This window comes from Bubalus kerabau, chromosome 13 (genome assembly GCF_029407905.1).
Source record: "Bubalus kerabau isolate K-KA32 ecotype Philippines breed swamp buffalo chromosome 13, PCC_UOA_SB_1v2, whole genome shotgun sequence".
Lineage (NCBI taxonomy): Eukaryota > Metazoa > Chordata > Mammalia > Artiodactyla > Bovidae > Bubalus > Bubalus kerabau.
In genome coordinates this window covers 34,313,218-34,337,385 of record NC_073636.1, presented here as the reverse complement: position 1 = coordinate 34,337,385, position 24,168 = coordinate 34,313,218, and the positions used below count along the sequence as shown (strand labels likewise).

The window sequence follows — 24,168 nt, the reverse complement described above, 5'->3', positions numbered from 1 at the left end:
CACCTGGAGGAAACTTTTTCCTCGCCCCTCCATGCAAACTCAGCTGCTCCCCCGTCTGCCGCAAACCGTCCTCTCCCTAGCAACAAGGTTCCGGCCGTAGAGCGAGTGGCTCTAGGTGTAAGGAAGGTGATGTCGTAAAGCCGCGAGTGTCGTAAACCAGGTGCGGTGGGGAGGGGGGAGGGGTGGAGGCGGAGGGGCGGGGGGGGGAAAGGGGGAGGGAGGGAGGGGGAGGAGGTGACTCGAGCATTTAGACACAAGCGAGAGGATCATGGCGGATGGCCCCAGGTGTAAGCGCAGAAAGCAGGCGAACCCGCGGCGCAATAACGGTGAGTGGCGGAGGGGACCGGGGAGCGGCGGAGTCAGGGGGAGCCGGGCGGCCGGTGCGCCCCCGAGGGCGAGGGGGGCGAGCTGGGCTGGGGGCGGCCGGGCAGGGACGGGCCAAGTGGAGTGGGAAAGTAGAAAGTAGTGCTCTCTGCCCCCCTCCGGGCCGCCGCCGCCGGAGCCGCGCCGCGGCCGCCCGCTCTCCCTGAACCGTTATGTCTCTTACCTGGTCTCTCCGCCTAGCGGCTCCCGCCGCCCCTGCCGCCTCGCTGGACCGTTAGCCGCCGCCGCCGCCGCATCCCCGGCGCGGGCGGGCGGGCGGCCGGGACGCGGCGCCCACTTTTCTGGGCTCCGGGGGGAGCGGCTGTTGCTTCTTTCCGCACTTTTTCCCCACTCTTGTGCCCCCTCGGCGCCCCCCTCCCCGCCTCCTCGGCGCCCTCGGCGTTTCGTCCCCGCCGCGCCGAGGCCCCGGAGCCGAGGAACTAACTTGTGCCCGGCGCTTGTCCGTGCAGAGTGGCTTCCGCGAGCCGCGGCCCCGCCGGCGCGGTGGCTCGGGCCCCGCGGCTTGGCCGGGCGGGCGGGCCGGGCTGCGGGCGCGCGGCGGCGGGACGCGGCGGCCGCGGGCTGCGTGTCGTCCGTGCGCGCGTGTGCGCGGAGCGCGCGGCTGGCGGACGGGCCAGGCCGGTGGCGGTAAAGTTGGGAGCGGCCGGCGAGGCGCGCTCGGCACGGGACGGGGCTTCACGGTCCTCGGGGTGGGGTGCCTTAAGCGCCCCGAGCGCGGTCCGCGTCCCGCGGGGAGCCGGCAGGCGGGGCGGGCGCGAAGCCGCGGCCGTGGGAGCCGTGGGGTGTGTGTGTAGGGGGCCGCAGCGGCGGGTTGGCAGAGTTGTTACCTGCTCTCGGGACCGGGAAGCACCGCAGACAGGTCCCCCCGCCCGGGAGGACGCCTCCTCCGCGCGGGGATGGGCTGCCGAGCGTGCGCCTCCCTTGTTCTCTTTCGGTTTGGGGAAGTTGTTACCTGGGCCGGACGCGCGGGGCGTGAAACCGGCGAAGGGAGCTTGGACGGCGCTCGGGATCTCGGGTGGAAGAAGTGTGGGGGAGGGGGGCGGCCGGACCGACGGACGCGGGGCGCCGCTGCCCGAGCGGCGGCGGCGGCCGCCGCCGGGTTTACTAAGTGCTGATGCTGCGCGGGGAGGGGCGCGCACACCCCCCCGCCCCATCTGCCTGGCGTGAGAGTTTAGAAAAATAACAATAATAACGGGAGAGCGAGAGAGCGAGCCCCGAACATGTGTTGGTGGGTTGCACAGTCGCCCTTTGCGGTGGGGAGAGACGGTGGAAGTTGGTTGCATTTCTGCTTATCTGGGGGGCGATGCTGCGCCCGCCTGCCCGCCCGCTCCGCGGCGACCGTCTGCTGGTGGGTATTGTCTGGACAGTTCCTGCGGCGACAGGGCCGAGGCCGGAGCGCGGCCCCCGCCCGCCGGGTACCTGTTTGGAGAATAATGGGCGGCTACGGCCCTGCCGCTGGCTGCGGCCGAGTCTATATAAGGAATTGCACGGATCTAGCGGACCGAGGGGCTCGTATGGGTTCCTGCGTTATTTTTAAAACGAGTTTCTGAGAGTAGGGAAATAAATGCGCCTGGAACGGGATCGCCGTATCCTCCAGAAAATGAGGAAATACGGGTTTAAGTCAAAACTCTCCGGCGCTCGCCCCACCCCCAGGCCCGGGCTCCCTTTCTCCCTCCCCTCCGGGATGCGAAACGCGAGGTTTTGTAACCTTTCCTGGCAATTTTAGATTTTGTGTGGGATTTCCTGTCTAGAAGCAGATACGGAGGTTTTTAGGCGGTTTCAAGATGTAAACGTAATTTTAATTTATTCGAGCCGACATTGAAACCGCCGCTTTCGTAAACGGTATTAGTTACCCAAATACACATTTGCATTTTAAAGACGTCTGTTAAGTGATGATCGATAACTAATATTTGGCGTCCTCGTTGTGGAGAGATGACTTGTTACGGCCAGGAGCGGAGCACAGGCTATTGCAATTTTAATTTCCTGTTTTAGCGTCAAACAGTGTGTGTGCTATATTGAGCTGTTGCTGCTGTTGCTGATGTGGCTTTATGAAAGGTAAGTTGGTCTGGAAAGGACTGTTCGCGTTTTACCTTATTTAAAATGTTCATCGCCAGAGAAAGGGGCTTTTCTTGTTGCTGACGACATGTGTGTGACATGTGAGTCTGAACCACCCAGCGTCTGTGCAGCTGCTGTAAACATGTTTACCTGAGCAGGAAAGGATGGATTTTTCTTCTAAAGATCCTGGGATGTGACTATTACACCCATCAGGCATATCAACAGATGACTTAAGGGGAAAAAGCGATCCTGAAAGGTACTTGAAATCAACAGGAAAGAGAGCTGTTGGATCGCTGCAGCAAATGGCAACTTGTGCAGGTAGAAAAAAGATGGTGTTTAGTTTTTCTCCTGCATGTATGTCAGCCCCCTCCTGTCTGCTGCTTTCATTCTCAATGGAGGGATTTATTTATCACGCTTGCTGTCAGTGTTTTTCCTTTGTGTTTAATATTGGAAAAACAGATTTGGGGATGTTTAGCACAAAACGTCTTGTCTGCAGTGAGCATTACTCTCAGAAAACAAAAGGTGTTTCAGATAGCAGTGTGCTACTACAGGTATCTTCCATTTTCATCACTTTTGGCTCCGTCCTTGTATTTCTTTTTGTTCTCAGATGCATTTCATCCATTGCTGATTATTACAGCCACGCTATTTGATTAAGCCTCCTGATTTGCAAATTAAAAATGAAGTTACACGCCATTGTGTTGTGAAACCTCAGGATAGGTGCTGGTTAGGATTTCTTAGCAACGCAATCATATGTAAGTTGCAGTTGTTTACTGGAGAGAATCGCTTGGAAAAAATGTTAACTCTTAAATCTTTTTAATGAAGGAATAAATGATGTGATGTATACAGTAGGAGATAGTCATGGAGGTACTTTATGCTGTAATTTATATGTAAATAATGTTTTGTTCATTTTGAAATAAGGCATGCAGATTTTCTGCTCAGCCTCCAGTAAAATATTTTAATTTCTTCTCTGGAATATATCTGCAGAGTAGGATATTAATGGGAGCATCAAGTAATGTGACTTGACAGGGGTAAACCAGTTTGAGCAAGGTTTGACGAAAGCATCAAACCTTATGTAGTAACTTTATGGTAATGATGTTAGTGGCATTAGAATGGCTTAAATTGTTTTTTTTACCATTTATAATGTCATGCTTTGTTTGCTGTATTTTCAAAATCTGTGTTCTCATTTTCCACTTCTTTTTGTGGTTACTTGTTTTTTTCTTGAGAAGTGTACTCTAGTCACTAATGACTAACACTGATTAATTCACCCTGGATGGACTAGCAGGTACATATCTTCTGTCATTTGCATTTCTGCTTGCTGTCTTTGGAAACCACCAGTAGAGGATGCTAACAAAAATGATTATTGCTTTAGTATTACCATAAACCTGTCGTATCTCCTGTTGATTTGAGACCTCTGCTTTGATAGGGACCTTCGATGTAATTCTCTGTCTTATCCGTTATTTAAAACTAGTCCTAGGTAAGTTAGGCATAAGCATTTTCTGGGTTGCCAGGACTGGAAAGAAGTAGGATTGTTTAGGTTCCTATCAATTTAGTCTTGCTTTAGACCAGTTGTATTACTGCTTTCTTAAAGTTTTATGTTGGTAGGTTTGGAGAAGAATATGTAATGATTTGTCCATATTTATTTTACAAAATTACTATATTTTTTAACTCTCTTTTTCATTCATAGTAAGATCTCTGGGAATATATACTTTAAGACATTAAAAATGTAAATGGTTGGATATAGTAAGAAAATTTGAAATTGGTGATACTGTGTAATTATTTTTTCATACTTTATGTAGACTTAAACTATACATGGATTGGCAGACAACTTCTGAAGAAGGTATTAAACAGCGGTTACTCAGATGTTAGTGATTTTTAGATTTTGTCTTTCCCGCCTCTTCTATTTAAGATTCAGAATCAGATAGTATATAAGTTTTAAATTGATCAACTGAAAATTAAAGAATGTACATTTGTTTTGAAGTTTTAAATTCATTTAAAAATCTCTGCAGCTTATTAATTAGTATGCTTGTAGTCAAAGAATTCTTTTCAACAAATGTATATTGATATAACTTATATTGCACAAGATTCAATGTATTTATATCTTTTTGGCCTGTGTCTACATAATTATGTTAATGTAACTGTAAACTTTTGGAATTCCTACTTAGGTCAAATGTCATGAATATTTCCGTAATTATTTTTAATGGTTTCTCTATTAATGCACCAACACCATTACCTTAATGCAATTGTAATACTCTTTTATCTTGAATTGTAGGAATTCAGGTAGGAATTACCTGAATTATCAGGTAATCTTGTGTGAATTTCTCATTTTAGGGTGTCATAGTTCTTCAAAAGTGTGTGTTTGTGTGTATCGTTTCACATTTCCTGACATAGTTCTTGAGACTGGTGTTCTACCAATTCCTAGGGCTCAACAGTGAATACTTTTGGTTTACTTTTTTTTTTTTTTTTTAAATGAACTAAGGAACTTCACCACGAAGCCATGATATGTACAGTTGTAGCGTGGAGTAAAACTTAAACTATCTTATAAATTGGAAGCATCAATCACTTGTTAAAATGACTCTGATATAAAAACATATGGAATATTTGGTTAGGACTTTCTCTTCTTTCTTGTAGACAGTATTTTTTAAAATGCCATACCCTGTGTTTTCAATTTTGATAGCTTTAAAGCATATGGTAAGAAAGTTCTATCAAATTGGAAATGATACATTTAAAATAACAGCATAATTATTTATCCTGGATGTGTTTCTATTTTTTTCTCTTTTTTTGCTTTCCCTTGTATAAATCACTTATAAGCGTGTGATTAGAGCCAGATGTAAACAGAGATGCAGTATGATGTGGAATTGTATTACTAGCTAGTCTTAACTACTTGTCATGAATTACAGAAGAGGTAAAGAAAAATCACACAGATTTTGGAAGAAGACATGCGTTAATGTGCAAAAGTGCAGTGAGAGGTTAGAGGACTTGATGAAATGATAGTAGTATTTAGGCGTGAAAAAGGGGAAGATGCCCTGGAGAAGGAAATAGCAACTCACTCCAGTGTTCCTGCCTTGGAAATTCCATGGATAGGGGAGCCTGGTGGGCTGTGGTCCATGGGGCCGCAAGAGTGGGACCTGACTTAGGGACGAAACCATCACCACCATCACAATCCCTGCAGTATGATCACTAATTTATGGGGAGAAATGTCTCTTCATTTCCAACAGACCTATCAACTAAGTAAAATTAAAGTTCATTATTGACATAAAATGTAAATTTTTAAAATTAAAGTGCCTTAATTAGGAAATAAAATGCAATATATTAAAAATGAAATATAAAGTGAAAATACTTTTTGAAAGACTATATGTTATGCGTATAACTAGCTAAATAATAGCTAAAATAGGTGTATTAAAAGTGGAAAATAAATGGATATATGCAGAGTAGGAAAAGTTTTGCAGCAACCTTGGTTAAAATGAAATGTGACCTACTGTACAAGCTTTGCTATAGGAAATCATCTTTCCTTTGGATGAGACAGTGGTTTTTTTCTTATTTTTTCCAGTTTTACTGAGATGTAATAGACGCATAACACTGCAGGTTTAAGGTGTACAATGTGATAATTTGATACACATGTGTATTGCAGCGTGTTTACCACAGTAAGGTTAGTTAACACATCCTTCACCTCACATAATTACCAGTTTGTTGTTGTCATGATGAGAACATTCAACCTCTACTCTCATAGCAACTTTCAAGTACAGTGTACAGTACTGTTAACCAGCCGTCAGTTCCCCGAATTTCTTCGTGTTATAATTGGAAGTTGTCCCTTTGACAAACATCACTGTGGAACGGTGCTTGACGAATGATAGCTGTAAAGGAAACATTCTTAGGGCATTGGTTTTACCAAATACAGTTTTTAACCATGTTGTGTGCATGATGGGGGTGGTTTGTGCTGCTGGTTAGTCTGAAGCTGGGTGTCTTGAAAGTATGGCAGTAACTTAAATAGCAAGAGGCCCTCTAGAAGATTGTGTTCAGAGAAAAAAATTAATGTTTACAACCCACTTCATTAATTTTGTTAAAACATACTTTGGAGAATATCATTGGGGTGTAGATAAATTGAAAGATTCCAAAAGTATCAGCCAAAAAAAGTATTCAAGTCCATGCTTGTGTTAATAGCTATGAAACATTATTAGATTCTTTATTCTTTCTCTAAGAAGTTTTCCTCTCGTTTATTTCTTCAAACATTTTCTTGGTATTTAATAGAGGTCCCCTGTAAACACAGAGAATGTAGTTAATTGTCCACGTACATGTTTGTCCTGTAGTCAACTCTGTGGATTCCTGAGACTTGATGTGCGGGCTTTGGAGTCTACACTGTAGCTGTTGGTGGAAGACCTCTTAGTGTGGTGGCCTGGGGGACCTGCAGGAACAACTGTATCTGTGCTGGAATTATTAGGAACAGATGTTTTTGTGACCTCTTAATTCCCAACCCCCTTCCCCCGCCCCTTCCCCATCCATATTTAAACTTCAGTGTGGATGAAGATAAATATGGGAGTGATGTCAATTTCTCATGTTTATTATTGTATTCTAAAAATATTGCAAGACGTCCCTTTTCTCTTTTAATATGTTCCAGTTTCAGAATTTTAGGTATATTCTAATTTCAGCTTGTAAAATATTTAAAATATTGATTCTAATTTTCTTTTTGTAAAATGTGACATCACTATTCTTCAGATACCTCGGTTACTATTCATGGTTACCAAGCTACAATATAGTCTGATTTCTTTTATTTTTAAGGCCTCATATCCATTCAATCCACAGATCTAATTGAACGCTTGTTTGTTGTTAAGTGCTCAGAATGTGACCAGTTTGTTGATTTAAAAATTAATCATTCTTTTGGAATCTTAACATTTTTAATATGGAAGGGACCTCTAGGGAATCGTCATTTTTTATCTGAAAACTGATACCGTAAAGCTGAAATTTAGGACCTTCAAGTAGAAACTCCATAAGAGACTTTAACATGTGTTTTAAGAAGGGGCAGTGGTAATGGGTGGAATACCTAAATCGTTCATGAAATAGAATGTCTGAGCCTGGGTTCCAGTTAACCTTACTCTACCTTAGATATGGGAAAAGGCTCTTTGAACATCACTGTATCTCTAATGTTTTCTCCTTTCTACTCTAAAAAACTAAGTTGCTGTTCACTCCTATTGCTACATCCTTTTCTAAATCTCTTTTGATACTCTCTTTTTTTAAATTGGGGGGAGGGAATGTTGGAGCAGAGAGAAAATAATTTAATGTGAACAGATACTAATTAAATGAAATCTTGGAGCTGGAGGGATTTGGGAGAATTATCCAAATTATTATTTTTTTTTTCAGATAAGTAAACAGATTCAAAGAGGAAAAAGAACTTGACCAGATTCTGTTACTAACTAGTTTGCTTGGACTTGGTTACAGCTTCTCAGGCGAGTAGCTTGATATGCCTTAATTGGACCGTTTTACCTATGAAGATAACAAGGAAGAAGTAGAAGTCTTGAATTCTCAGATTTATCATAGGAAAAACCAACGGTATTTTGTGGAATACTCAGTTGCTCATAAAAATGGATTTCTGATCTCTTCCCATACATCCATCAAATTTGACAGTTGATGTGCTGACTTCATCTAAAACATTGCAGGTGCAGAGTTGGTATCGTGTTGCTTAGAGGCATATTCCTATTACTTGGATTGTCATGTTCCCTCTTCATTCCCTGCCTCAGCTTCCATTCACTCTCCTTCCCAACTCTCACTTGTACCCAATCTAATGTGTTTTATGTATGTTCTTGGCTGTTTCCTTGTAAAATTATCTAGTTCTTTGTTTTGCATCGTATAACTGATACTTTGCTGTATGTTTCCTTCACTTATTGTTGTTTGAGATCTGTTCATGTTATTGTAAGTACATGTCTTCATTGCTTGTAGCTGTGTGGTATTTCATGGTTTGCTTTAGCACTTAACGATTACTTATCAGTTCCCCTGATAACAGTGACCCAGATTGACTCCAACTCTTGAGTACAAATAATTCTGTAAAAAGCATCTTTCTACATGTTGCTAATGACTGTGAAAGAGTTTCTCTGGGAACATATATCCAGGCATCTTATTGCTGAGTTATAGGTTAGTCACATATTAAATAACACTGAGTTCTGCCAGATTATTTCTGAAATGGCTACACCAGTTTTTCCCTTCACCAGTGTTAGATAATTCCCATTTTCTCATATTTTTGTCAGCTTCTGGTATTGTACAGCATCTCCATTTGGCTAATTTGACAGTTGTTAAGTAGAATATTGTAATTGCTTTATATAAAGTATAAAACATATTTCTTTGTTTTGTAGGCAGGTTGATTGTTTCTTCGCGTCCTTGCTAGCCATCTAAGTTTCTCTTTCCAGGTCTGACTTATTCATACTCTTTGCCTTCTTTTTGGTTGAGTTTCCACTTGTTGATTTCCTGGAATTCCTTGTGTATTTGAGATAGTAGTTCCCATCACCTGTTGATGTTGACTGGTATGGGGCTCCCTAATTGTAATATACTTAAATCCATCACATTTTTTACTTTGTGGGTCGTAAGATGTCCTTTCTAATCCATAAGTTACAAAGATATTTTCTTAGATTTTCTTCTAATAGTTTTGTAGTTTTACCTTTCATATTTAGGTCTTTGGTGAGACTCTAGTTCACTTTTTGAATATGGTGTTTCTTTTTGAAGGGGAGCAAACAGTTAAGGATTTGGGTTGATCCTATAATATATTACCTGAGTTGCCTTGACTAAGAAATGAAGTTTCTTAGTCTCCATATGCTTAAATTGCCCCATATGTAAAATGGGGTTGGTAACCTTAGAGTTTACTTTAGGTTGAATAAGATGTATGAAGCCCTGAGCTTAATACATGTTTTAAGCATTCAATAAATTTCATTTAAAATTTTATTTATATTATTAAGATTATTTGCTTTAAATGCATCTTGACTCAACTGACAATTTCTTATTGTCTTGTCCATAATTAACTTTAACTAATACAGTAATAACTGCCATCTAAAAGGATATTGTTTTATTATTATTTATATTATTATTTATTTATAAAATTTGTTTATTGTTTCTATAGCTTTAACCTTAAGCACTGCTTAATTGTTTTGGCCTTAAGAACATGGCTGGCTGTTAAATCAGTAGCAGACTAGTTAACATACCCTGAAGCTTCATTTTACAGGTATCTGTGTATGTCATTTAGCTTTAGAAAGGCTGCCTTGGACTCTTTTCAAAAGACATTTTATTGCAAGAGACCTCACCATGGTATTACCTTATGTATAGTATTGACCTGAACTTGTTACTCTGCTGCCTAAAACAGCCTAAGCCCAAGGAAGCTAAGCTTCATATTCCATAATTGAATAGCATAAGGAATGTGGCATCCACAACTTTTCATGGTTTCATTCATTTATTTTGAAAATAATATGGAAGAAGACAGTTGTGTGTCTCCCTAAAACATAGTGTGTCCTTGTGGTTATAGATCAAGGCAATCCTAAGATAAAAGTTAAAACGTGACTCTCTTTTTTGTGCGTGTTATTAAGTTTTATTGAGGTTTAACTTATGTACAGTAGTATGCATGTATATTCTGATGAGTTTTGACATACCTGTGGTTACCTGTGTAACCAACAACAGAATCAAGATACGGAATGTTTCCTGCATCTCCAAAAGTTCCCTTGTACCTCGTCTCTGTCAGTCATCACTGCCTCTGGCCCAGGCCACCAACAATCCGGTTTTGATCATTAGAGATGAGGTTGACCATCTTTATTAGAGTTTTATATGAGCAGAATCATACAGTGTGTGCTCTGTCTGCCTTCTTTTGCTCAGCACAGCATTTTCATTGTGTTATAGCATGTGTCAGTAGTCCATCCCTTTTTTCTTGCTGAGCAGTCTTCCCTTGTGTGGTAGAATTGGATTTTCTGTCATTTGCAATGGGCTTACCACAGGCAGACCTTGGAGATACTGCCGATTTTGTTCCAGATCACCACAATAAACTGAATATCGCCTTAAAGTGTCACATGAAGGTTTACACTGTCCTGTACTCTTTAAGTGTGCAGTAAGTAGCATTATGTCTTAAAAAACTGCACATACCTTAATGAAAATAACTGCTGAAACATGCTAGCCATCATTTGATAACACACGGTTGCCTCAACCCTTCAGTTTTTTTTTTTTTTTTTAAATGCAGTGACTTTGAAGTACTGTAAAGTCAAACACAGTAGAACAAGTTATGCCTGCATTTGGGTTGTTTTCTGGTTCTTTGCTGTAGAACAAAGCAGCTATGAGCATTCACATCCCATTTTTATGTTATATAATGTTTCTTTTAGGTAGAATTGCTGGCTCATGTAGTAAGTGCATGTTTAACTTTGCAAGAAACTGCCAAACTAGTTTCTCTAGTTTCTCGTGTGCTTGTACCGTTTCATCTTTTGCAAAGAATGATAGTTCTAGTTCTTCCAATCTTTGCAGATGTTTGTCCATTTTAGATTAGGCTATTCCAGTAGGTATGCAGAGGTGTACTTTGGTTTTAATTTGGATTTAACTGATAACTAACGATGTTTGAGTATCTTCTGATGTACTTATTGGCCATTTCGATATTTTCTTTTGTGAAATATGTCTTCTAATCATTTATCTCCTTTTAATTGGGTTGCTTGCCTTTTTATTATTGAGTTATAAGAGTTCTCTGTATATTCTGGATCCAAGATCTTTGTTGGATTTAGATATGTGAAATATTTTCTCCCTTTCAGTGGCTTATACCACATTTGATGAAGTACAGTTTATAATTTTATTCTTTTAGGCTGTGTGCTTTTTGTATTCTAGGAAATCTTAACATTTATGTCTATGGTCCATTTGGGGTTAACTTTTGTCTGAATCTTGTTTTGATTTTCATCTGCAAATGTAGATAGCTTTGAGTAGTTTGCAGGAGACAAAAACTAGATCTTACTCATCAAAATTTCAGCATAAGAATTTCTACTTGAGATTTTTAAGAATGTTTTTCAGAACCTAACTAAGAACCAAAGTTCTTTCTTGATTGTAGAGAAACACAAATCCTGCTTTCCTGGTTTTATACATTTTTTTTTTTAACAGAGAGCCATTTCATTGTGTCCAGTCAGTTTTCAATTTTTTTCTGTCCTTAACACATTTTCATTTCACAGAGACACTCAAGGCTAACGTTTTTGAGAAAGATCCTGAAAAAAGAGTAACCAGACTTGAGCTGCCTGTGAATGCGCTCTTCGCACTCTTGCATTCCTGCATGGTGGTGGTGAGTTGAGCACTTTCAGTCTTAAACTTAGCTGGTTGTTCCTCCGTCCTCTGGTCTGCCATGCAGGTTGCTGCCAAAACCATCTGTGAGAAAAGAAGTCTCATTCAATCATTACCCTAATTAAACCCCTTGCTGGGATCTTTACTAACTTACTGGACAAAACCAAGGTCCTTCCAGAGGCATGCCAGGCCCTGGTTTATGGTCCTGCCTGCTGTTTCTCCCTCTTTCTGGTGGCCCCTCCTACGTCCCACCTCCAGACTCCTGGCTTTTGCTCCATGCCTTCCAAGGTCCTTTGGTTTCCTCTACCTGGTATACACTCTTTTCCACATGATCCCTTGGGTTTTGTTACATTTTGAAATGACAGGAGTTCATCTCAGATGTTTCTTCCACTAAAATGCTTTCCCTGGCCCCCGTCCCATTTGCCAGAGAAAGGTGATTATCTTCTCTTCTGTTGTGGACCCGTGTTTATACTTGTATCATTGTGCTTATTCTGCTGTGTTATGGCATTGCTATGTCATCCTCCTACCCGACCCTGGTTTCCTTTATCTTTTTTCATTTATCTTTTAATTGGAGGAAAATTGCTTTACATTGTTGTGTTGGTTTCCTTGTCTTCCCTACCCTGGCATGCCAGGGGTGGTCTGAAGGTGGTAGTGACTGGAAGGTTCAGCACCTGCTGTGTTTACACTATTCTCCACAGGGCAGGTGCTGTTCTGAGGGCTTCACATTTACTATTAAGAGCTCATTTGATTCTCACAGTGATCCTGTTAAGGTCAGACCCTTTTTGTAGGGCTAATAAACAGTAGAAGTGGGATATGACTCCACTTGGATCCCTTCTCCTGGACGCTGCGCTTTCGTGCCTCTCGGTGAACCTGCGCACGGTAGGCAATCAGTGCTGTGGAGTGAAGGCTGACCCTGGGAGAAGAAGTCATTGCCTGCTCCCCTCTGCCCCTAGGGTAACTTGAAAGACTATTTTCAAATTTTCTGTGTTTTGTAATATTTAAATATTTTAAAGCATATAGATCTGAGTTGGTTAATATTATGTTTACTTCTCAATTGTGAGCTTTTTTAAGGTCATTTCTCTTGGACTGGTGATTTTTTATTTATGTTAAAATCTTGCTTCCTATAACGTTTTTCCCATAAAAGGTAACATATACCAAATAAAGCTGCTTTCCTCTTAACATAAATGATTATTCTACCCTTTGTTGTTGTTGTTTGATCCCCAAGTTGTGTCCAACTCTTTGCTACCTTATGCACTGTAGCCCACCAGGCTCCTCTGTCCTTGGGATTCTCCAGGTAAGAATGCTGGAGTGGGTTGTCATTTCCTTCTCCAGGGGATCTTCCTGACCCAGAGATTATACTTGTGTTTCCTGCATTGCAGGTGGCTTCTTTACCACTGAGCCATCTGGGAAGCCCCATTATACCCATTACTTTGGCATAGATGCTTGATCTTTGTTGGTTTTTTTTTTTTGCTACATACTTTATCACTCATTGAAGTTGATTACAGATAATGTTTATTTATTATTTATCTTTTTCATGTCCTAAAAAGCCTATATGTCACTGGATTAACTCCTATGTGATTCTTATTTTTAAGATAGTATTTTTCTATCTAACTTTTCTATTTATTTTTATCACCTGTCCCTATTTCTTGAAAATCCATTGTAACTAACTTGTATCTTATTTTTTGTTTATAAAGCTCTCACTTCTTTATAGTCCACTTAGCTTTGTATCTGGCTTGAACTTTATAGATATTAATGCATAATTCCTTCTGTTCTGGTATCCTTAGGTGCATGTATAGAAAGAGCTTTGAACTGGAAGATAGAAGTCTTAGATGCTAGTATTAAATCTACTGCTACTCAGCCTATGAAATTGAGAAAATAATTTATTTGGGTCAAGTTTGTTCATCTGTAGAATGAGCATGATGGATATCTGTGTGAAAGGCAGTGAGACCCTGAGGATGAAGGATACAGTATGTAGCCCTAAAGAGCTTACAGTGTACTATGGAAAGAATATAGAAAAACAGCCTTTAGAATATAGTTTATAACTGATGTGATATTCTGACCCACATGCACAGAGGGGATGGCTATGTCTTACAGGATGTGTCTGGGTTATCTTAGTAAAGATGTAGAGAGCAATATTCCAGACAGGGAATTGTATGCAAATACATCACACACACATACCCAGCACTCATTGTGGGGTTTGCAAGTCACGTTTGGTTGAACTCTGTAGGGCAAGCGGAGGAATGGCTAAAGATGAGGCTGGAGAATTAGATTGGAAGCAAATGAAGAAAATAAAGCTGTGTTTTACTGTGATTGGATTTTATCTTGGGTGCAATGATGATGAGGAATTGCCAAAGGTCTTGAGGAAGAGGGTGAGGTGATTATGTAATCTGTCATCTGATTTTCTTTATGTATTAGATGTTAAATGATTAAACCTTGAAGAACATATATGCCGCTTTATTAAAAGTAGGAAAAGCTATAAAAGTGAAAGCATGTTTCTCCCGTTTTCCTGAGTTCTTGCTTGTGCGCTGCATTGCTAACAGAGTCACACACCAACTGCTCTGATTGTGCGGCTGCATCGTGACTGTCACCACTGCCGCTTCGTCATCTCTGAATAAAAGACTTGCTTCCCTGGAAGCAGAAGTGGCCTTGGTTGGAGTAGATTGCTCAAATCTGTAAGAAGTTGGTTGTTTCTGAGCTCTGCACTATTGTGAGGAATTTTTTATTTATACGTATATATATATTTTTTTCCTTTTTCAAATCAGTAAATCACAACCCATGCAAATGTGTTGTGGACTTACAGTCTTAAGGAATAAGATGGTTTTACTGCCATTAATTATGATTCTCTGAAGATGTAAAATCCTCTGCATTTATTATTACTGGGCAGTTTTCTAGATTATTTCTGGCACTTATTAATGGTTCTGTGTAGAACTCCATCTTGTGAATCTGTTATATGTACTTTGTGATCAGTTCTATACTGTAGATAATTAATAAAATAAGGTAATGGTGCTTGCCATTCTCTGGGCTGGCAGGATCCACTACCTGCTTGTTAATATTAAACAAGGCTGATAAATGAGCTGACTGTTTTACTGTCTACATTGAAATAACTAGGCATGTATGAAACTTACAGATTCCAAATAAAATAAAAGTTTAAGGGAATGTTTCTGATTCAGAACAGCTGTAGGACTGGTGTGTGTGTCTCTTAATAAACAAACAGAAAAAAAAAAGTCGAGCTTTTTTGGGAAACCGCACTGCATGTTAAAGGATAGATAAAAACTAGTGCTTGTATTTAGACCAGGTGCTGAGAAAGCACACTTCATCATGTTTTAATCACTAAGTAATTAATTCTTATGTAAAAAATATCATCTTATCTGTATGGTGGTGGTGGTTTAGTTGCTCAGTCGTGTCTGACTCTTGCAACCCCATGGACTGTAGCCCGCCAGGCTCCTCTGTCCATGGGATTCTCCAGGCAAGAATACTGGAGTGGGTAGCCATTCCCTTCTCCTCTTATCTGTATATGTTTTCTAAATATATCACATTGGACCTAATTTTGTGTTAACTAAGGGGCTTTTGTGCTCCATATGTTATAAACTGTTTTTGTAGTAGAAACTTTTAAAGCTTCACCAAGTTCATCTTAGTGATGTTCATTTGTACCTTTTGTGTATGTTCAACTGACTTCATGTGACAGTAGTAAACTTCAATACCATGTGTGACAGCGATAAACTTAACTGCTGTGAAATGCTGTGTAATCATGGCTTTTACCATGTCAGGCTGGTTTTCTAGACAAGGCTCATCCTCATCTTTTTTCCACGGTAGTGAGTATGGAGTTGTACTGTGCTACAAAAATAGTTTAAGGCAGGAAGGCAGACTTGGACAGTCTGTTCTTGGACAGTATTTGACGCATGTGGGGAAAGAAGCAAGGTGTTAGCTCTTTGCAGGTTTCATGACCATACTCACCCCACGTGTTCCTGGTCACCTGAGTCGTGCAGAGCCCAGGCTGCCTGCCATCTGTCCTCAGTGCATTGGGTTGAGTCGCAGTCAGGTAACGAGTCATGCCGCCACCATCGTGTTCTCCAGAGTTTCTGATTGCCGTGGGTACGGAAGGTGGCTGCAGCTGGGAAGTCTGAGATGTAAGGCGAGAGAACCCAGGAAATGGTAAATAAGGAAGACAGAGGACACTGTAAACTTGGGAGGAGGGTAATATTATTGATAAGCTGTAGACTTTGGTAAGTTGTGTACTCATGTTAAAATTTCTGAGATAAGGAATAAAGATCTAGAAGTAGTATGTGTTTCTTCCAAACTAGTAGAATAGGGAAATAGAATGAGAAAATATATTCAATTTTTTTATTTATTTTATTTTTATTTTTTATTTTATTTTATTTTTAAACCTGAAACACTGTATTAGTTTTGCCAAACATCAGAACGAATCCACCACAGGTATACATGTGCTCCCCATCCTGAACCCTCCTCCCTCCCCACACCATCCCTCTGGGTCTTCCCAGTGCATCAGCCCCAAGCATCCAGTATCGTGCATTGAACCTGGACTGGCAACTCGTTTCATACATGATATTACATATGTTTCAATGCCATTCTCCCAAATCTTCCCACCCTCTCCCTCTCCAACAGAGTCCATAAGTATATTCAATTTTTTTTAAAAGACAAGAAGTGGGAATAAAGTAGAAAGCACAAATAAGGTAGTAGTAATATAAATGTAAATATATTAGAAATGAAATGCATGTACATTGGAAAAATGCTCTTGTTAACAGAAACTCATTGTCAGATTGGATAAAATAGCAAAATCTAGGTATATGCTCTTTCGAAGAAACATACCTTTTAAAAGGTTATAAAACATTTAAAAAGGATAAAAATAAGATATGCCTGACAATAGTTACTAAAGAAAAGCTGTGTTATGTTGCCATATGAATGTTGTGTAAAGTTTACTTTGGGGGGAAAAACTATCATAGAGAGTGAGGGTCAGCAAATAATGATAAAAAAAGATAAAAGGAATGATAATTTAAAACTGCCATGCACCTGATAATATGCTTTCTAAATATATTAAGCAAAAAATAGATAGGACCACAGGAAAAAATCCATCAGCCTTGTAAGTTATTTAAAGGTTTCCCTTACTAGAGCTTAGTTTTAATTTTTAATATGCTTACAATAATTTCTCTGCTTATAAATGTTGAAATAAGCAGAGAAAAACCAACAAAAATATAGAAGATTTTAATAACAGCGTTCACAAACTTGCTGTCACGGCCATTTATAGAACATTGCCTGTCAGATACCTTTAAAAAAGTCTTTTAAAGCACATGGGGAACATTTAATAAAACTGACAATACTCTGGTGGAATACAGCCAGCTTTAACAAATTCCTGTATATTGACATCATACTGCATTCTCTGTTTACAATGCCATTAACTACAAACACATAATTTATATAACAATAATGATAACATAATTTCCCTATAGTTTTGGGAATTCAGGTGTATTATTTGCAGATAACTCTTGGGCCAAAGAAAAACTCATAAAGAACATTAGAAAATACTTATAATTTAACAGTAATAAAATACCGTATATTAGGGCTTGTGTGATGTAACTAAAGTGATAGTTTATGGAAATTTGTAGACTTGAATGTTTATGTTACAGGACTATATGCTGAAAAAAATAACTGAATTCTTAAGAATTAGAAGAATAAAAGAATGCTCTTTCAAGTAGTGTAAAAAAGAAATATAAGTTAATGAAATTGAAACCAAAAGTAAATTAGAGGAAACAGTGCAACTAAGAACCTACTATTTGAAAAGACTAACAAGGTTGAAAACTACTGGCAGGACTAGAGGGAAGAGAAGTCACAAGATAGTGTGGTTCTGGAGTGAAGAAGAGTGTTCCACTGGTGCTTCAGGAATGGCCATCCTTATGCTCCTGTGGATGAAAGTTACATCAGTGAACACATTCTTAGAAAAAGATAGCCTGTATTGATTAGCTCAAGAAGGCATAAAAAACTGAATGGTCTTAAAACATAAAGGAAAAATATGCTCACAAAAATACCAGCTACACACAGGTTACTAGCAAATTCTATTGTACAAAGTATTCAAGGAATAATAGTAAGATATTCATTAAGGAAACCTGATCAGTAACAGCACTGGTATTATTGGATGACCCCGTATTTGGGGTGGTTAATTAAGTGGAGAAAAGTTGAGTTGGAGCATCACCTCGTAATAGTTAAAGAAATCAGTTAGACTTGACTGTAGATCTAAACCTATAGGTAAGAAAGAGGCATAGTTACGGTAAAACCATACCACTTTCCAAAGGTAATAGAGTAGGATATTTTAAGGACTTTGAATAAATAAGGTAAAAATGCATAAATAGAGCAAAAGATGGTCAAGCATGACTACATCAAAATTAATAATTTTTTCACTACATAAATATGTAAAGAGCATAGAGATTAGTTCTCAGCACGTAAAAAGTCTGCCACACAGTGAAATAAAGACAGTTCAATAGAAAACTGGGCAGAGTACTTAAATGTCATTTCATTCATAAAAGAATAAAGTCATTTGACCAATAAGCATATTATAAGATATTCAGCTTCATGAGTAATCAGGGAAAGAAAGTGAAGTCGCTCAGATGTGTCTGACTCTTTGCGACCCTGTGGACTGTAGCCTACCAGGCTCCTCCATCCATGGGATTCTCCAGGCAAGAATACTGGAGTGGGTTGCCATTTCCTTCTCCAGGGGATCTTTTCGACCCAGGGATCAAACCCGGGTCTCACACATTGCAAGCAGACACTTTACCCTCTGAGCTACCAGAGAAGCCCCTGAGTAATTAAGGAATCACATGTTAAAACCACAAAAAGGCATTTCATTCCTCTTAGATTCTCAAAAATTAAAAGGCAAATGGTACTTCTGTTCACGTAAGTATGGGGCAGCTGGAACACTTAGGAAGTAATGGTGGTAATGTTAATTGGTACAGCCACTAGAAAAAAACTGGTGTTATTAAATGAAGATGCACATACACTATGACGCAGCGTCTCCATTCCTAAGTATGTCTTAGGAAAACCTCTCTACTTGACATGTTAGGTGATGTGTATAATTGTCCATACAGCACTGTTCATAAGAATAGCAACAAAACCCTTAAATTCACAGTGGGATGCATAGTGATATATTCAGACAATGGAATGCTAAAAATGAGTGAGTTATAGCTGTGCTCAACAGCTCAGATCATCTGAAGAATGCACTGTTGGTACAAAACAAATCATAGAAGATATAGCATGGTTCCATTTATATAAAAGTCAAGAATATGTGAAATAATATGTTTTTCAAGGATACAATTACAGTACAACTTTAAAGGGAATGATAAATATAAAATTAGGCATGAGTGAATAACATTGCTTTGGGGAGTGACATAGTAAATGCAAGAGGTAAGGGTAATGTTTTTTCTTTAAAAAAAAAACAAAACAAAACCCTGTATGGTGAATACTCAAATATTTGTTATATTTTTATTTGTACCTTAAAAACTTATTTATAGAATTATTTTTAGTATTTAATATTAATAACTACTTATAAAATTAATCAGCTGCTGATAATCAGTATTTAATTGAAAATAGTAACTGGGAAAAATTATTTTGAATATCTTGAGTTTTTAATATGATATTTGTGTCTTTTTTGAGGGAATGTGTTAGTTGCTCTGCTGCTGCTGCTGCTAAGTCGTCTCAGTCGTGTCTGACTCTGTGTGACCCCATAGACGGCAGCCCACCAGGCTCCCCCGTCCCTGGGATTCTCCAGGCAAGAACACTGGAGTGGGTTGCCATTTCCTTCTCCAAGGCATGAAAGTGAAAAGTGAAAATGAAATCGCTCAGTCATGTCCGACTCTTAGCGACCTCATGGACTGCAGCCTACCAGGCTCCTCCATCCATGGGATTTTCCAGGCAAGAGTACTGGAGTGGGGTGCCATTGCCTTCTCCGGTTAGTTGCTCAGTCATGTCCAATTGTTTGCAACCCCATGGACTGTAGCCTGTCAGGCTCCTCTGTCCGTGAGATTTTCCAGGCAAGAATACTGGAGTGGCTTGCCATGCCCTCCTCTAGGGGATCTTCCCAACCCAGTGATTTTGATATTTGGCAAAACTAATACAATTATGTAAAATTTTAAAATAAAATAAAATTAAAGAACAAACAAACAAAAAAAAACAAACCTAAGTCTCTTATGTCTCTTGCATTGGCAGGCAGGTTCTTTACTGCTAGCGCCACCTGGGAAGCCCTATGAGGTACAGATAACTTTAATTCTGTTATATTTCTCTAAGCACTGAATTTACAGTTTTCTACTTTCAAATATATTCTTATTGATCGCATTTTAAGAAGTTTGAGAACAGCCTTGCCCTACCTTATGTTTTTCTAACTTAAAATGTATGTGATGTATTTTATTCTCACAATTTGTGGATATAATGTTTTATTTCAGGATATTGGGCTTTCCTGGTGGCTTAGCTGGTAAAGAATCTGCCTGCAATGCAGGAGACCCCGTTTTGATTCCTGGGTTGGGAAGATCGTCTGGAGAAGGGATAGGCCACCCCCTCCAGCATTCTTGGGCTTCCCTTGTGGCTCAGCTGGTTAAGAATCTGCCTGCAATGCGGGAGACCTGGATTCAATCCCTGGGTTGGAAAGATCCCCTGGAGAAGGGAAAGGCTACCCACTCCAGTATTCTGGCCTGGAGAATTCCATGGACTGTATAGTCCATGGAGTTGCAAAGAGTCAGACAGACCAACTCTCTTTCTTTTAGGTTATTACCACTTTTTTTGTTGTTGTTATTGTTTATAAAACAGTAGTTTTATGTGTCAGGCACTATTCTGAGCACTTTAAAAATATTAACTCACTTAATCTGCATTAAAATCCTGTGAGAAGTATATTGTTACCTTGTTTTATAGCCAAGGACACAGAGAGACAGAGAGGCTGTTGCCCAAGGTGGCACCACTAGTAGGTGGAGCCGGTAAACCCAGCAGCCTGGCTCCAGACCACTGAGCTACAAAAGACCTTATGAAGTAGACCTCTAAGGGAAACATCATTTTCAATATTATTTAATAAATAGGGTACTATTTTGGAAAATTGACAGCTTATTGTTAGACTATGGTCAAGTAATTATATAATTCCCTTTTATCTGGTGTAAAAAATAATCTAAATAAATGATGTATTTCTAGACATTGCTTAAATTGATTCAAATTAGCCTGTGTTGATATATTCATGAGATGAGAAAAGTAGGTAGGTCAGAGTACCTGTTGGTCTAATGGTAGGTCTAACCACATGCACAGATGGTGTAGTGACCTTTCTTTCTTCTGAAGATAGTTGATGGAGTCATAATTTAAATAAAAAAGTTTAATGGTAGCATTATGAATTTTGGAAAGCAATATTTGATTCAGGGATGTTGATGTGATACTTTTGGGAAATTCCTATAATAAGATAGACTATGAATAGAAAAATACTAGGCAATTGTAAGTGATTTGTGAAGAAACTAGTAGTAATATTTGAAAATTAGGCTCCAGAGGTAGAGAGGAAGACTCAGATCCTTTAGAGTGACAGTCCTTTACCCACTGAGGGCCACATCCTTTTGAGAATCTGATGTTGGCGATAGAAATTTCCATGTAAATTCAAGGGTTTTATAACTCTGTGTTCTTACTCTCTTTCCCCTACCAAACACATCTTGCTTTTGGCACAAGATATTTTTCTTTCAGATGTCAAAACCGTTAGGGATACATTTTAGAAATTGTTAACTTACTCTTTTGGTATAAACTTGAAACCATTTGGAGGATAAACTATAGAAAAAGTCTTGATTTTTGTTGAATGGAACTTCAGCTAATCTTTAAATCCCATTCATAACATTTTAGAAATAGCACTTAATATTCAGAAAGGAAAAAATAAATCCGCTAACTTTTCATTTTCTGTTTTATATAGTTTTACAATCTGGTACTTGATGAACTTACTTGCTGTTCTTGGTGTGAGATTAGATGGTATAATATAACCAACATTTAATGCTTGTCACCTGTGTCCTGGGAACTGGGGTAATTACTAGGGATCCAATGATGGATAAAGCTGTGGTCCTGCACTAAGAGAATTCATAGTTGGATGATGGATAGAGTCACAAAACAGGTGTTTGTAAGTACAGTAAAGTCAGTGTAATATAGAAAAATGGACACAATGGCCAAAGAAAGCATTAGTGGAAGCAATAATGTCTGAACTGAGTATTAAAAGAATCGGAGAGAGAGCATTTGTGCGTGTGTCTGTGTTGGGGAGTGGTGGGGAATAGGAACTGAGGGCAAAGCTGGGGGAGAAGAGAGGTGAAGACACGTTGGTGAAAGACAACAGTTGTGGTCTGGAAGCACATGTAGGTGTGTGTTGGTAGGAGAATAACTAAGGGACCAACACAGTGGAGAGCTGCAGAACCAGAACACAGGAAGCTTTTTTATGCCATTGTTAGAAGACTGAAGTTCCTCTCATTTTTTTGCTTTGGGAACCCATCAACGAGTGTTAAGCAGGGGCTATATGATTGTTGCCAAGTTGAATGGGTTACTCTGGTAGCTGTTATGGGTGGTAAATTTGAAGTGAAGAAGATTGGAGGCGGGGAGGCCAAGTAGTTGGCTTAATCAGAGTTGACAAGGACTTAAATAGTACTGTGTTAAAAATGGAGAAGCAGAAAGAGATTTCAGACTCGGTACACTTGGTATCAGTTGATAGTAAAGTCAGTACTACTTGATGCTTGGAAATAGCTGGGGGGCAGGAGTAGACAAGATTAACTCTTTCTAGCCTAGTGCTTGCATGGATGATGATGACACCAAGCAGAGCAAATACACGATGAGCAAGGACCAGTCTAGAACCTAAGCAAGTCAGATTGGGACATTTTGAGTTTGAGGTTTAGAAAGACAGTTGACTTTTTGAATCTGATGCTGTGGATGTGACTGGGGTACCTGGGCTGGAAAAAATCAGCTTGTCAGAGGTGATTGACATCATGAGACCTTTCAGGCAGTGTCTATGGGCTAAGAACATGGAAGAGGGCAGAAGATAGATAGGCTGTTGGGGAGTTTCAGAGTCATGTGGAGAAAGAGAAGCCCCACAAAGGAGAGAAGGAATCAACCAAGAACAAATGAAATAATCAGTGAGCCCATCTGAGGCTCCAACTAAGGCTCCAACTAAGGAAATAAGAGCCACGTTTTTAATAGAACAAATTGATATGGTTGTGATGCCCTTTGTAGCCTAAACAAGTGATGGCATTCGAGATGCAGCAGTAATCCAGGGTTGAAGTCTCACCAGGCTGGCACAGTACAAACTTAGGCGCTTAGTGCAGCTAATGTGTGAAGTCAGAGCAGTTTAGGTGATCCGCTGTGGCACGTATTGCATATTATGTACTGTGCATTATTCTTTATATGTATCAACTCATTGAATCCTCACAACAGCCTTCTCTGTTCCAGGAGATTCTAAGTGTCAGTTGCATGAGGACAGGAATTTCTGTCCTCAGTGCCTGACCCGCAGAGTGCACCCACATGGTTGTTGAATAAATGAGTGGATTTGTTGTTGTTCTTCAGTCGCGAAGTCATGTCCAGTTCTTTGCAACCCCATGGACTGCAGCATGCCAGGTTCTCCTGTCTTTCACTATCTCCTGGTGTTTGCTCAAACTCATGTTCATTGAGTCAGTGATGCCATCCGACCATCTCATCCTCTTCTCCCCCTTTCTCCTCCTGCCCTCAATCTTTCCCAGCATCAGGGTCTTTTTCCAGTGAGTTGGCTCTTAGCATCAGGTGGCTAAAATATTGGCGCTTCAGTATCAGTCCTTCCAGTGGATATTCGGAGTTGATATCCTTTAGGATTGACTAGTTTGATCTCATTGCTGTCCCAGGGACTCTATCTAAAGAGTCTTCTCCAGCACCACAGTTCAGAAGCATTAATTCTTCAACTCTCAGCCTTCTTTATGGTTCAACTCTTAAATCCATACATGACTGTTGGAAAAGCCATGGATATAAAGTATCATTTCCATTTTGCAGAGGTAGAAACTGGGCAAGGAGAGGTTCAGTAACTCACGTTACTTAGTGACAGAGCTGGTAGAGGAGGAGGTGAGCCAAGACATGGAGCTGGGAGAACAAAGGCATCCTGGGACTGTCTAGGAGGTATGGCGGGGACAAGGTCCTGACAGATGCAGAGAGGAGGATGGTCAGGGAGGTAATGATGGAGGTGGCTTGTTCTGGGTGGCGACAAAGGGTCAGGTCTCCGGAGTGGAGTGGAGTGGAAGGTGTTCTCTGTAGGCGTTTGGATGGAGAGGAAGGTGGTGGTCCAGTCCTTATAGGTGAGGTGCTGCTCTGTGGAGACATGCTCATGAGGAGGCCCACTTTCTGTGATGAATGCCATTTTCTTTTTTCAATTCCCACCCAGCTTTTGAACATAGAGGTGAGAGCTGATTTGCTGAAAAGACAGGGATAGATTGGCTTCACTCCTTTTCA

General features: G+C 40.2%; 1 protein-coding gene across 4 annotated transcripts in view; it reads left to right on the top strand.

The window, feature by feature from the left end:
• Window positions 1–216: 216 nt before the first annotated feature.
• ZEB1 (zinc finger E-box binding homeobox 1) overlaps window positions 217–24,168 on the top strand; it is a 199,216-nt gene continuing 175,264 nt past the window's right edge. For all 4 annotated transcript variants that reach the window (XM_055543983.1, XM_055543981.1, XM_055543982.1 and 1 more), the window contains exon 1: window positions 217–326. In XM_055543983.1, the coding sequence (XP_055399958.1) occupies window positions 269–326 (58 nt within the window). In that variant the 5' untranslated portion in view covers window positions 217–268. The remainder of the gene's footprint in view (window positions 327–24,168) is intronic.